The sequence below is a fragment of the Girardinichthys multiradiatus genome, chromosome 5, assembly GCF_021462225.1.
Source record: "Girardinichthys multiradiatus isolate DD_20200921_A chromosome 5, DD_fGirMul_XY1, whole genome shotgun sequence".
In the NCBI taxonomy this organism is placed as follows: Eukaryota; Metazoa; Chordata; class Actinopteri; order Cyprinodontiformes; family Goodeidae; genus Girardinichthys; species Girardinichthys multiradiatus.
In genome coordinates this window covers 31565842-31580545 of record NC_061798.1, presented here as the reverse complement: position 1 = coordinate 31580545, position 14704 = coordinate 31565842, and the positions used below count along the sequence as shown (strand labels likewise).

The 14704-nt window shown below is 45.2% G+C and overlaps 1 protein-coding gene and 1 long non-coding RNA gene across 4 annotated transcripts in view; one reads left to right on the top strand and one right to left on the bottom strand.

Moving 5' to 3' along the window:
- The window catches only part of tecrb (trans-2,3-enoyl-CoA reductase b), a 29257-nt gene that overhangs the window by 3226 nt on the left and 11327 nt on the right, over nucleotides 1–14704 (top strand). For 2 of the 3 annotated variants that reach the window (XM_047365014.1, XM_047365012.1), the window contains exon 2: nucleotides 4733–4783. Coding sequence is in view for 2 of the 3 variants with exons in the window: in XM_047365012.1 (XP_047220968.1) it covers nucleotides 4733–4783 (51 nt within the window). In the remaining variant the exon portion in view is untranslated. Of the gene's footprint in view, nucleotides 1–4514; nucleotides 4784–14704 lie in introns of those variants that run through there. The other variant, XM_047365011.1, reaches the window with a different exon arrangement.
- LOC124868156 lies at nucleotides 450–4390 on the bottom strand. The gene is made up of 2 exons (XR_007038253.1): nucleotides 3207–4390; nucleotides 450–722 (listed from the first exon to the last, which is right to left on the bottom strand). It is a non-coding gene; the product is annotated as an uncharacterized LOC124868156 (long non-coding RNA).

The window sequence follows — 14704 nt, the reverse complement described above, 5'->3', positions numbered from 1 at the left end:
CGGAATGATTCATGGCGCTTCTTATCTTGCTCAGTCTTACCCAATAATACAGGTGAAGAGTCAAGAGCGCAACTTCAGCTCTTTGCAATGAATCCACACTGTCTGCGAGATTTAGAGCTAATCAATCATACAAGCCCATTTAATCATCTGAACGGAAGAGGTGCAAAATGGGGGAAATTAGGATTAAACCTCCTGAAACATTTAGCGGGTTTACAATGTAAATCTTACAAATTTATCACTCAAATTAAAATGTGTCAAAGGTTTTACAGAAGCTTTTAGGGCTTGCAGAATTGCATCAGCTCACAGTTGCATAAACACCCTAAACCCATCAGACAGGATCTGAAGTAGTCTGGCAGAAACTGACACAACCACTGGTTGGTCTGCTCCCTTTTCTTTCAGTCGACAAATATGGACTTTTCGGAACCTGTAGGAAAAATAATATTCAGTTGTTGTGGTGAACACAGTTTATTCCTACTACGTGTAAGCAGTACATTGGTTTTTCACATAAATAAAGGGATAACGGTGAATTTAACATACACAGTAAATTACATTATCATTAACTACAAATGCAGCTAAAATATTACAAGATATGACATTTCTTGTTCTGATAGAAAGGTGTCAGGCTACAGAGTACATCACAGCTTGTTGCATAGCCACAATTCAGTCAGGATGAAAACTGTATTCCATGACGGCCGTGGCCCCGTTCAGCAGGATAAGGTGCCCTGCAACAAAATAAAAAGGATTCAGGGATGGTATGAGGAGCACAAAAGAGTTTTGGGTCTTGACTTAGGCCCCCTGGGATCTCAATCCATTTGAGCATGTTTGGGATGTGCTGGACAGACGGGTCCAGCTCGTAGGTCCCAAAGGATCTTCTGCTAACATCTTGTTGCCAGATACCATTTGCACACCTTCAGAGGTCTAGCACAATCTATACCTTGATGGGTCATGGCTGTTTTGGCAGCAACACCCTGTTAAGATGTTAAAACAACACCCTATTAGGCAGCCTGATCATGATGTAATGCCTGATCGCTGAGGTTCTGTCAAGGAATGCTGAACGCGACCTTGTAAATGAATGTGAAGTTCCCTGTTGGAGACATCTGTGACTCTTCTAAACAGAGTTTTCATTTGTTTTGCCTTTGAAATAGTTCATTTGTAAAAGCATCAGGGTGATCAAACTTTACTGCTCGTATTTGTCCCTATTCTACTGTTTCAGTTTTTTAATGCATCAAAAAATTACTACATTTTGAAGTTCTGTGCCAGATTTGCTAATGTGGAACTACAGCTGGAGCATTCCTAAGCAAGAAGGCAGTTTATTTTATAGCATTTACTTTAGAAACATGAGCGAGAGTAGTGAGCTAGGGTCAGAATTAGAATATAATGGTACATTAAGCTTTAATAGCAAAATTTTAACTTGAGTCTATTTAAACAGACCAAAAACAAAATGGCAAGATTTATTGCAGGAGCTAATTGCTTTTATTCTAAAATGTCAATGCAACAATAACTTAATGCTGCATAAATAAGATCACATGAGGCTATCATATTGATTATTATAGTTATAATAATATAGTATTTATTAGAGATATCTTGATCAGGCCGATACTGACGGTTTACTTTCATAGAGGTCTGACCTGCTGATTCCAACTTTCTTTCTAGACGTTTAACATAGACGACACATTATTTGTCTAAACTTTGCTTTAACTCAACAGTTAAATGTTACACACTTTGTCCATGAAAGAAAATCATGTTCTTCAGGGTCAAGGTAGTGGTGTTTAATCCAACCATAACTGAAAGGGTTATAAAAGTAAGGCCTGTTCTGCTTCAAAGCAGGTATCTTTATTGGGATTAAAAATGTATTTTTGAAATAAACCGAATAAAATTTATCTGATCATTTTATTTTACAGCTCATTTTGCCCCTTAATTTTGTACTTTTGACGTTTAATGGTTTTGTGGTTGATTTCTTTGGGTAGGAAAGGACTTTTCTACTTATTTTGCTTCAGTTCATAGCTGCTTTGATAATAGATTATTTAAATTAAGTTTTCTACTCATGTGCTCATCGTCTGCCTGAAGGAATTGTGAGTTTACAACTCCAATAAATGGTTACCAGCAGGAGGACACTCATAGTTAGCTGATTTGGTCAGAGGTCAAAGGCTATCATATTTTGTTAGAGTTAACCGGTGTAAAATTATCAATAATTAAAAATTATTCATACCATATCATTTTGGAAAGAAAAAAAAAGGTATATGCATTTTGCCAAATTTGAAATATCGAATTATTATTAATGCCCTTAAATAGTTAATGGAATAGCTTTTATTTAAATTAGAGAAATCAAATGGTGCCTTTATTTGCTGCCCAGCTTTTTGCATTTTTCCACAGGTATCTTGAGGAATTTCTCTTTAATAACGAGCTCCAAGTCTTTGAGGTTGAAAGGCCTACTTTCCATCACCCTAATCTTGAGCCTCTCCACAGATTCTCAGATTCAGAGCTCTGGTGTGGCCGCTCCTAAAAGTTAATATTGCTTCCAGCCAGAAGAAACCAACTGCTGGAGGTATGAATACTTTTAAGCTAAACTGTAGGACCAAAATAAATGGACATCGGGTGTGATCCAAAGTCTTTAGACTAGAAATTAACAATATGCATCAGTTATGCTGATTCCTGATGCATTTAGGGACTTAAAGTTTGAACCTTCACGATGGGCGCATTTAATGAACAGGAAAAACTATCAGATTTTTCAGTATTTGACTTACAGATCAATGGAAAATAGGTGGAAATTGATTGCTAATCTAACTGATCAGTGCATCATTATTATAAATGCTAAAAAGTATGTCTGCTAGAATATTTTCTGTAAATTATTGAATATTCTAAAAGGAAAACCCTAAACGAATGTAAATCTTCCATTATTTACTATTTGCATCGATAAAATGAAAGCTAAACAACATCGCACAAATGACACTGAATGATTTGTTAAATAAATTCTTGTTAAAACTTTCTGACTGCTTTAAACAGAAAACTTCAGTCAAATATCAGTGTGGCTTTTTTTTAAAATTAACATTTCAATCCTTTTATTGTAATTATGAGAGATAGCAAAGAGAAATGCGACATTTCAGTGATTCCCACAAACCACTCGATACGGTATGTCTACGTCTGTATATAAAGCACATTATCTCTACACTTCTCTGCAATATCGCTTCAAGTACACCAGGTTTTACCTCCGAGTCAGGAGAACATATCAGACCACCAAGGTACAGTCGCAGTCCGCGTCCGCCGTAGCAATTAAAATGGAGATCTCCCTGCTTCGTCCTCGGCCCAGAGTGTTTTACCGCCTCCAACTGTCGGTGCAGTTGGAGGCGGTTTTTTTGGCTGAGATGAGGAGGGAGGTAGAGCGGAGTTGGCCCAAAGACTGGAATGGGGTTGTTTCCCCGAAGTCACAGCTGTGGTGTCATGTGTCCTGTTTGCTTTATGTGTGGCTCTTTTTTTTTTTTTATGTTAACCAGGCAAAATTCAGATTTAAAAACATAAAGGTATGTATGAAAGGAACTCAATAAACAGGGTTAATTTAGATTAAATGAGTCCTTGTTAAATTGTTTTAGCGTAACACACTAAAACAATTTGTGTCAGTCCAAAACCTTACAAATAATGGCCCTATCTAATGTGGATGTTTAGACAAACAAGCTGCTTTGAAAGCATTTTGATTTAGTGGATTTTATATTAAGGTTATGGATGGAGTAGTTGGAAGCCTACCCTGACCCTTTATCCTGGGAGAAAGTGGAGGAGTTTCACTGCTGTCGGGCGAGGGATTTTTCCCACAAATTCCTGAGAATCGGGAGTTTTATCACTTCAGGATAGCTGGAAAAGTTTAAACTTAATTTCTGAGACAGATCAAGAGTCCAACTCGCTAATTTGACTCTAAACCGATGGGGCGTTTCAGTGCGAGTGACAGACCTGTGGGTTGTAACTGGTCTCTAAAAATCGCCGGCATATTGTGATTAAAGTAAACCCATGACATCACTGCACAGATCTGTGTGGGGTCAGTTGGGAGAAGGCTTGATGGGCAGAGCTGATATGAGATGTTTATATTTAGCTGTGGAGAAGAAGATGGGGTCAGACTGGTAAAGGAAAGCGCTGTTTGTCATAATGCCTCTCTGCTTTCCTCCCTCTACACTGGAGGTTGAGATGTCAGGGGTCACAGTGGTCAGTTTTTAGGGAAGAGTTGCATTTCCAAACGCATTCCCTGCATCTTAGGAAAGGAGCTGCATGAATTATAAGTGTCCTTTGTCCAACATGCATTCACTAAACAATCTGGCATTGGGGATGCTTGACATGCCTCTGTATGCAACTGTTCACGCTCATGTGGACTATGTTTGTGCTTCGAGCCGTTAGGCGGCTGTTAAATAAAGCCTCGGAGCAGAAGTGAGAGGTGAGCAAGGAGAGCTGAATGAAGAGGGTGGGGCAGAGGAGGCGGAGGGGAAGGGACAGATTTATTTCCATAGCTGAGCGCCACCTCGCTCGCCTGTTCGTCTCTCTGTGTAGATCTAGAGAGGTCGCTGCAGATCTGAGGGGGATAAGAAGGGAATAAACTACGAGCGGGAGGAGCAAAGGAGACATGGATGCCTTAGCGTTAGAGGCCAGCGGGAAAAGGGCGAATAACGCAGCAGCAGCTGCCCTGCCAGCGGGTCAAGCCCCTGCAAAACGCAAACCTGCCAAAAAAGCTAAAAAGGCTGTTGTTTTCTTTGAGGTGGAGATACTGGACGCCAAGACCAAGGACAAGCTCTGCTTCCTAGACAAGGTAAGAAGTTCTTCAAATCTTTGATTTTGTTTATTTGATTTTTACATTGCGATGACACTCCTGGTCATGCTTTGATACCTAGAACAGTTTTACCCATCAGTTTTATAACTATATCTGTACAATTGATCATCTTTGTGCTTCTGTTTGTGCTTGTAGCATACTGTCTGCAGCACATGCACCTATGTGGTCATCTGTTACTGTAAAACGTTTCTGTATGTGAGATGGGTGTTTTCTAGAACATGGAGGGGCTGCTGAAGCTGAAGTGGGCATGTATCCCCCCACCCCCAGTGTAAAAGGGACACCCTCTGGAGTACCCTTCATTCATGTGACGCCGCTGCATGCTGGGTTTAGTTCTTCTGATGACGAACTATGGCATGTTTGGGTGGAACTCATGTTCATGTATAGTGAGGTTGGAGCTTTGCATCTAGTACCACTTAAAAGTTTTTGAAATATCCACAAACATATTTGTGATAAAGTATTTGGTCAGTTATGTTAGCCAGATACTCTACAGTGCCTTGCAAAAGTATTCACACTACTTGAACGTTGCCACATTCACACGTTTTTGTGAAGGACCAACACAAAGTGGTGCACAAATGTGAAATGAAAGGTAAATGATAGGTTTTTTATTTTACAATTAATATTCTGAAAGGTGCGGTGTGTATTTTTTATTTGTATTCAGTTCCCTTTTTGATGTCTCTAAATAAAATTCAGTTCAGCTGTGTAATTTAGTCTCAGTATAAATCCAGCTGAGGTTTGTTAGAGAGCAATATGAAATTATTTTGGATAAGTATGGAAAATAAATGCAGTATGGAAAAATGATTGTCTTTTTTCCAGACTTTTTCTCGTTTTCAGGGCAAAAATCTTACAAAATCTTTACATTGTTTTATACACTGCTCAAAAAAATAAAGTGAACAGTCAAATAACACATCCTAGATCTGAATGAATGAAATATTCTCATTGAATACTTTGTTCTGTACAAAGCTGAATGTGCTGACAACAAAATCACACAAAACTCATTAATGGAAATCAAATTTATTAACCAATGGAGGCCTGGATTTGGAGTCACACACAAAATTAAAGTGTAAAAACACACTACAGGCTGATCCAACTTTGATGTAACGTCCTTAAAACAAGTCAAAATGAGGCTCAGTATTGTGTGTGGCCTCCACGTGTCTGTATGACCTCCCTACAACACCTGGACATGCTCCTGATGAGACGGCGGATGGTCTCCTGAGGGATCTCCTCCCAGACCTGGACTAAAGCATCCGCCAACTCCTGGACAGTCTGTGGTGCAACGTAACCTTGGTGAATGGAGCAAGACATGATGTCCCAGATGTGCTCAATCAGATTCAGGTCTGGGGAACGGGCGGGCCAGTCCATAGCTTCAATGTCTTCATCTTACAGGAACTGCTGACACACTCCAGCCACATGAGGTCTAGCATTGTCCTGCATTAGGAGGAACCCAGGGCCAACCGCGCCAGAATATGGTCTCACAAGGGGTCTGAGGATCTCATCTCGGTACCTAATGGCAGTCAGGCTACCTCTGGCGAGCACATGGAGGGCTGTGCAGCCCTCCAAAGAAATGCCACCCCACACCATTACTGACCCACTGCCAAACTGGTCATGCTGAAGGATGTTACAGAGGGCAAACCGCTCTCCACGGTGTCTCTAGACTCTGTCACATGTGCTCAGTGTGAACCTGCTTTCATCTGTGAAGAGCACAGGGGGCCAGTGGCGAATTTGCCAATCCTGGTGTTCTCTGGCAAATGCCAAGCGTCCCGCACGGTGTTGGGCTGTGAGCACAACCCCCATTTGTGGACGTCGGCCCCTCATACCATCCTCATGGAGTCGGTTTCTAACCGTTTGTGCAGACACATGCACATTTGTGGCCTGCTGGAGGTCATTTTGCAGGGCTCTGGCAGTGCATCTCCTGTTCTTCCTTGCACAAAGGCGGAGGTAGCGGTCCTGCTGCTGGGTTGTTGCCCTCCTACGGCCTCCTCCACGTCTCCTGGTGTACTGGCCTGTCTCCTGGTAGCGCCTCCAGGCTCTTTACACTGACAGACAGCAAACCTTCTTGCCACAGCTCTCATTGATGTGCCATCCTGGATGAGCTGCACTACTTGAGCCATTTGTGTGGGTTGTAGAGTCCGTCTCATGTTACCACGAGTGTGAAAGCACCACCAACATTCAAAAGTGACCAAAACATCAGCCAGAAAGCAAAGGTACTGAGAAGTGGTCTGTGGTCCCCTCTTGCAGAACCACTCCTTTATTGAGTGTGTCTTGCTGATCGCCAAAGATTTCCCAATGTTTTTACAATGTTTGAACCATTGGATGCACATGGTCCTCAAGAATGGTTTCGGTAGTCCTTGGCAGTGACGCGCCCATCTAGCATAAGTATTGGGCCAAGGGAATGCCATGATATGGCAGCCTAAACCATCACTCTGGGCATGCAACAGTCTGGGTGGTACGCTTCTTTGGGGCTTCTCCACACCGTAACTCTCCTGGATGTGGGGAAAACAGTAAAGGTGGACTCATCAGAGAACAATACATGTTTCACATTGTCCACAGCCCAAGATTTACGCTCCTTGCACCATTGAAACCGATGTTTGGCATTGGCATGAGTGACCAAAAATTTGGCTATAGCAACCCGGCCGTGTATATTGACCCTGTGGAGCTCCCGACGGACAGTTCTGGTGGAAACAGGAGAGTTGAGGTGCACATTTAATTCTGCCGTGATTTGGGCAGCCGTGGTTTTATGTTTTTTGGATACAATACGGGTTAGCACCCGAACATTCCTTCTTGGTGGTATGCTGACATTACCCTGGATACCGTGGCTCTTGATACATCACAAAGACTTGCTGTCTTGGTCACAGATGCGCCAGCAAGACGTGCACCAACAATTTGTCCTCTTTTGAACTCTGGTATGTCACCCAGAATGTTGTGTGCATTTCAATATTTTGAGCAAAACTGTGCTCTTACCCTGCTAATTGAACCTTCACACTTTGCTCTTACTGGTTTCAATGTGCAATCAATGAAGACTGGCTACCAGGCTGGTCCGATTTAGCCATGAAACCTCCCACACTAAAATGACAGGTGTTTCAGTTTCATTGTCCAACCCCTGTACTTTCTATATCTTTGTTTTGACACCGCACCTTGATTTTAGCATCAGCATTGTAGTTTTTGACTTTCTGACTGGCTGCACACTCATACAAAATCAAAAAAGTGTCGTTTTACTTATTTTTGGGTTTTAGTCAACTACAAAATGTTGAACTAGACTTGTAGTCTTTAAATGGAGTCTAGTTAAAACACAGAACAACGCTTTAAAAGGGATTTTTTAAAAGAGAGTTTTAAAAATGAAGTTACCAATGTTATTACAGTTAAAATTGTATTTTTAAGACTTTGCATTTATTAAAGAATACTCCAGCTATTATTTGGAATATACAACAGTTGCTGATTGTATAACAGAGTGAATCTGAGTTAATTCAATTGCGAAAAAAGGCTACAAAATGTCACTGCACCAAACTCTTAAAAACCAGATGCCGATTTAAGCACCATGTTGTTCCCTTTCAGTCGATTCACTCAGTACAACACATGAGTATGGGATATCACGCCCTGCGTGTCCTGGCTGAAGCCACCTCTAATCACGCCTCCTAGGCAAATGATGTGAGGACGACAGGTGACAGGCCCCGCCTGCACTATATACCTGTCCGTCATCATCGTCATTACTCAGTTCTTACGCTCTTCACCTCGCTAAGAACACCTCTTTGAGTCAGGCTAGCTAGCTGCTGCTGGTTAGCTCTGTGTCTCTTTTCAAAGGGCTACTTGGAATTAGTTCAACTGCTTTTGTTGGAGTTAGTCACTGCTGCCTGCTGGTAAGCGTGTCTGCCCGCGAAGCGCTAATTTCAAGCAGTTCGGTCTGGCTTTGTGGTTCGGGATGAGCACAAAGCCAACACAAGCGAAGCAGAAGTCACCTATTCGTCCCTGTCCTCATGGGTGCGGCTTCTCGCTTCATGAGAAGGACCAGAATGAGGCTTGTCCCGTCTGTCTTGGGATCGTTCACGCTCGCAGAGCGTTGGCGGAGCCCGAAGCATGTGCGTTCTGTCGCCAGCTTCGTCGCTCGACCCTGGAGAGGCGGGTTAAATTCCTCTAAAAGGTGCTGGGAGAGGCTGCTGTCTCACGGCGAGACCCACTGCTCTCCGAGGCGGGAAACCCAGTTTCATCCGATTCTGACGAGGACGGCTTTTCGGTCGAAGTCCCCGCTTCCAGCTGGGCAGACCATATGGAGTATATTGATGGGTTAGCCGATAATGCAGGTGCTCGGTCTCAGCTTCAGCTAGAACCCCTTCAGGGAGAAGAGGACGTACTGGACATCGGTGTGGATGTTCATGGTCTGTCCGATGATGAGGATGAGTCTCTGCCGAGTCAGGCTGCCGCTGCTGCGCCAGCAGACCCGGGCGACACGTCTTTCTTCTCTCTTTGCCGCCGTGCAGCTGATACACTGGACGTGGAATGGCCATCCCCACCTCCTGCGGAGAAGCCATCGCGATTCGCGGGGTTTTATCTCCCCTCGGAGCCGGCCGCAGTCAAGCATCATCTACCCATGTTCCCAGACTTTATCTCTGAGTTGACGTCTTCATGGAACAAACCACTGTCCACCCGCGTCACGGTACCGGGTTATGGACAGTATCTGGACCTGGAAGGCGTCGAAAAAGCCGGACTGGTGAATCTTCCGCCTATGGAACCGTCTTTGGCAGCATATCTGGCCCCATCCCAAAATCACAGTGTGGGTGGTCCAACATCGCTTCCGTCTAAGCACTGTAGGTTCTCCGCTGATCAATTGGAGAAAATCTACAAGGCTCAAGCGACCACCGCTCGTGCCCTGATCTCCATTACCATGCTGCAAACATACCAAGCTATGCGCTTGGCGGAGCTTGGAGCCGCAACACCGCCGGAGAGTCCTGTGATGCCACTCTTGAATGAGGTGAGAATCACCGCTGACTACATCCTCCGTGTATACCGCTGTGCAGCGCTATCACTGGGCAGAGGGATGGCATCGACGGTGGTTACCCAAAGGCACCTGTGGCTGACGCTCTCTGACATCCCGGATAGGGATAGAGCCGTCTACCTGGATGAACCGCTGGTAGCCGACGGGCTGTTTGGACAATCTCTCGACGCCATACAGGCGAAATTCGAGCAGAGGAAAAAGCAGACCGAAGCACTGCGCAGTATCATCCCCAGGCGAGATGTGAGACCCAAATCCAGCTCGGGCACCGCCACCCCCAGCGAAGAGGATGACGCGACCCGTGAGCTTGAACCCTCAGACGGCACAGCCACAAAACCACGGCCAAGCTCCCCGAAAGACGGCCTGGAGCAGAGGTCCTCCTACGGGGCTCCAGAGGGACTCGACGTCCCAAAAGAAGAAAACACAGTCCTCCTAGCTGTGGGACTCGGGACTCAGGAGTTTCGGGAGCAGGGAGACATGTTTGCCTGTTGTCGGCGGGTGCCGTCCAACAGAGGTTTTGCTGGTGTTGTTCGGGATCCCAGTCCCAAGAGGCGCTGCGTTTCCCCCACACAGTCTCCCAAGCACAATTTCCCAACAAATGTATTTGCACTAAAAGCCCCCAGTTTGGGTGCGTTGAATGTGTTTCTGAGCACTGCAGTTGTTCCAAATGTTTGTATGGATGCTCCAAATGTTTCAATAAAGACAGTTTTTTTCTATGAAAAAAAGTCAAAATCAAAGAGCTGCAGGCAACAGCCAAATGAGGCTGCACCTCTCTCGCACGTCGGGAGAGGGCAGCACCGTTCCACCAACAGTGCCGCAGGCCAGTCGCCTGGCTGCACGTCTCCATATGTGGCGCGCATGCGCACTCCGTCCTTGGGTGGAGAGGACCGTTGCTATGGGTTACCGTTTACAGTTTCGCCGGAGACCACCTCACTTTGTTGGCGTGGTAAACACGGCAGTAATGGCCAAATACACTGTTGGCAAAAGGAGCTATCCGTGCGGTTCCCGAGTCGGACATGAACAGAGGTTGGTACAACCGTTATTTTGTTGTTCCGAAAAAAGGGGGCGGGCTTCGTCCAATCCTGGACTTGAGAGTTCTGAACAAATACCTCCGAACATACAAGTTCAAAATGTTAACACTCAAGCAGCTTCTGAGTGCTATCAGCCCGGGCGATTGGTTCGCCACGATCGACCTGACAGACGCTTACTTTCACGTAGCGATACACCTGGACCACAGACAGTTTCTGAGATTTGCCTTCGAGTACCTCGTACTGCCTTTCGGTCTGTCTCTAGCGCCTCGCACATTTACAAAATGTGTAGAGGCAGCGCTAGCACCTCTCAGAGAGACAGGGGTCCGCATTTTAACTTATCTGGACGACTGGGCTTTAATAGCCAGTTCCAGAGAGGAGGCGACAGTGCAGCTGTCTCGGGTTCTGTCGCACATTCAAGCCCTAGGATTTTTGGTAAACTCTCAGAAAAGTTCGCTGATCCCAAGTCAGCAATTTTCATTTCTCGGTCTGGAAATATGCTCCCTTACAAGCAGGGCACGTCTTTCCGACCACAGAGTGGCCGCGTTTCACCGCTGCCTCGCTCAGTTTCAGTTGGGACACAAACTGCGTTTCCAGACCATCTTACAACTGATGGGTATGATGGCATCTATGATTGCAGTAGTACCGCTCGGTCTACTGAAGATGGGCCCATTCCAGCGGTGGACCCGCTCTCACCGGTTGTGTGCATGGCGTCACCGCAGCAGAAAGCTAACGATAACCACTACCTGTATGTCGGCTCTCAGCCCTTGGCGGGAACCAGGACTGTTGTGCCGAGGTTCGCCAATAGGGAGAGTAACCTTTCGCAAGGTGGTATCCACGGATGCCTCCCTGAGGGGGTGGGGCGCGTTGTGCGATGGCATGGCCGTGAAGGGGGTTTGGACACTAGTACAATCCAAACTCCACATAAACTACCTGGAGCTCTTAGCGGTTCTGCTGGCTCTGCAACATTTCTGCCAGGTTCTGTTAAACCAACATGTTCTGGTCAGGACAGACAACACCACTGTGATTTCATACATAAACAGACAGGGAGGGACTCGTTCACTTCCTCTCCTGAAACTATCTCACACCCTCTTATAGTGGTGCAGCATACATTTTCTGTCTATCAGAGCTACTCACGTCCCGGGACGTCTGAATCTGGGTGCAGATTTGCTCTCCGGAGGCCGACCTCGGGTGAGAGAGTGGAGTCCCATACTCATGTGTTGTACTGAGTGAGTCGACTGAAAGGGAACGTAAAGTTATGTATATAACTACTGTTCCCTGAAGGAGAGTAACGAAGTACATAACATTGCTGCCCCGCTGCTCAGCTGGCCTTGGTGAATAGCGGCTATCGAACTGAGTAATGACGATGATGACGGACAGGTATATAGTGCAGGCGGGGCCTGTCACCTGTCGTCATCACATCATTTGCCTAGGAGGCGTGATTAGAGGTGGCTTCAGCCAGGACACGCAGGGCGTGATATCCCATACTCATGTGTTGTACTGAGTGAATCGACTGAAAGGGAACAGTAGTTATATGCATAACTTTACGTTTTGTGATTTGTTGAAACTACAAGATTACTAATAAAGATTACACAAATGGCCAAAATTCTATCGAAACTGCTGGAGAAATCTAGAAATGTCAGTTTAGAAAAGTCTGGAAATGGGAAATGAAAAATGTAAAGCAATTTTATATGCCAGACTGCATTATAACAAAAGTAACACAGACTGAAAACCAGACTGAAAACGTGGCACACAGTAGATGATCGACTGAGGGATTCTATTCTTATCTAGTCGTATTTCCAATTTCTTAAAATCAATGTCTTTCAGATAGTCTTCATCTTCTGTAAATGTTTTTCTTTTGTCCTTTTTCCTGTCAAGTAAAACAATGTACAGAAAAATTATTTAAAAAGGCAGAATACATCAAAATAAAAATGTTGAAAAACCTTCTAGAAGCCTTCAATTACAGGCAAAGACCACCATCAAAGGGTTTGAGAAAATCTTGCTTCCTGGTAGTAAAACATAAACTAAAGATGGTTCAAACATTTTTGCACTGCTTCGGTCTCTTTTTAACGGATCCAGGTGTGTTCACCTTTCATTAATGTTTTGACAATAAAAACTAGATGTCCAGTAGGAAATACGCGGCAAACTTGACCAATTAAAATAAAACCGAAGTACAACAGCTTTGAATTTGTTGAGTTTACTTTTCGCCTGGTTGGATCTGTCAGCAGGCTGTGTATTCAACTGTAGTAATTTGACACTTAAACTGTTAGTTATGCAAAGGTTATGGAGCCTTCAAAGCTTTAAAGCTGTGAATCTCTAGCTTGCTGAAATGCCGCTGATGGATGAAAGGATATCACATTTTTATCAGCTATATTCATTTTAATTGGAGACGAGCTGCTTGTTTTACAAACTTATTTACAGTTCTCAGCGCTTGGCCCATAGTTGGTTGGTAATGTGTTAGATGGATTAATTTTTGTCGCTGCTGGTGCTCAGGGAGATTTAGTGCATTGATGGGTGTGGATAGAGTTTCATTAACCCAACTCTTGGTGCCATCAGCCAAAGTAAACTCTGCTTATAAAAAGGCTGCTCCTCAGGACTACAGGGTATAAGGTGCCACGCTGGACAGATTATACCCGGTTGTCGAGATAGCAGAGTTTCTGTGGTGATAACAGTCGCAGTCTTGTCGCCTCTGGAGCGGCAGATTCAAAGATGTGATGGATGCAGGTTCGGATGTAAACGGCGGGGGCCTGTGGGAGACCCACTTCCTAGATTAGAGCTAAACTGACCGGCTGAGTTAGAAATAAGACTCAAGTTCAGAAACTAGGAGGCACTTTGGAGCTAGGTGAACTTAAGCAAATGAATGTAGTGCAGTCTACTATGATCATACCGTTTACTTTTATGTTAAGGGCTTTAGGAGGATTTTTCATTGTTAACTGGAGTTAGGGGTGGATGATATCGCAAAAAATACCCCACGATTCAACTCACAATGTCATTACTATTTACCTAATATAAACACCTCCAACCCCCACCCTGAAGTTCCCCCCCACCAGCCCCCTACCCACGCCCTGGACGCCTCTTTCCATCAAGGAGAGGGACGTCAACAAAGTCTTCAGGAGACAGAACCCCCGGAAAGCTGCTGGACCGGATTCTGTCTCACCAGCCAGCCTGAAGCACTGCGCTGATCAGCTGTCTCCAGTCTTCACAGACATTTTTAACACCTCACTGGAGACATGTCATGTGCCAGCCTGCTTCAAGTCCTCCACCATCATCCCTGTTCCCAAGAAGCCAAGGATCACAGGGCTTAATGACTTCAGACCCGTCGCCCTGACCTCTGTGGTGATGAAGTCCTTTGAGCGCCTTGTGCTCTCACACCTAAAAGACAGCACCGACCCCCTCCTGGACCCCCTGCAGTTTGCCTACAGAGCCAACAGGTCTGTAGATGATGCAGTCAACCTAGCCCTTCACTTCATCCTCCGGCACCTGGACTCCACAGGAACTTACGCCAGGATCCCGTTTGTGGATTTCAGCTCTGCCTTCAACACCATCGTCCCAGCTCTGCTCCAGGAGAAGCTCTCCCAGCTGAGTGTGCCCGGCTCCACCTGCAGGTGGATCACTGACTTCCTGTCTGACAGGAAGCAGCGCGTGAGGCTGGGGAAGCACGTCTCTGACTCCCTGACCATCAGCTCCGGTTCCCCCCAAGGCTGTGTTCTCTCTCCTCTGCTCTTCTCCCTGTACACCAACAGCTGCACCTCCAGTCACCAGTCTGTCAAGCTTCTGAAGTTTGCGGACGACACCACCCTGATTGGATTCATCTCTGATGGTGACGAGTCCGCGTATAGATGGGAGGTGGACCATCTGTTGGACTGGTGCTACCAGAACAACCTTGAGCTC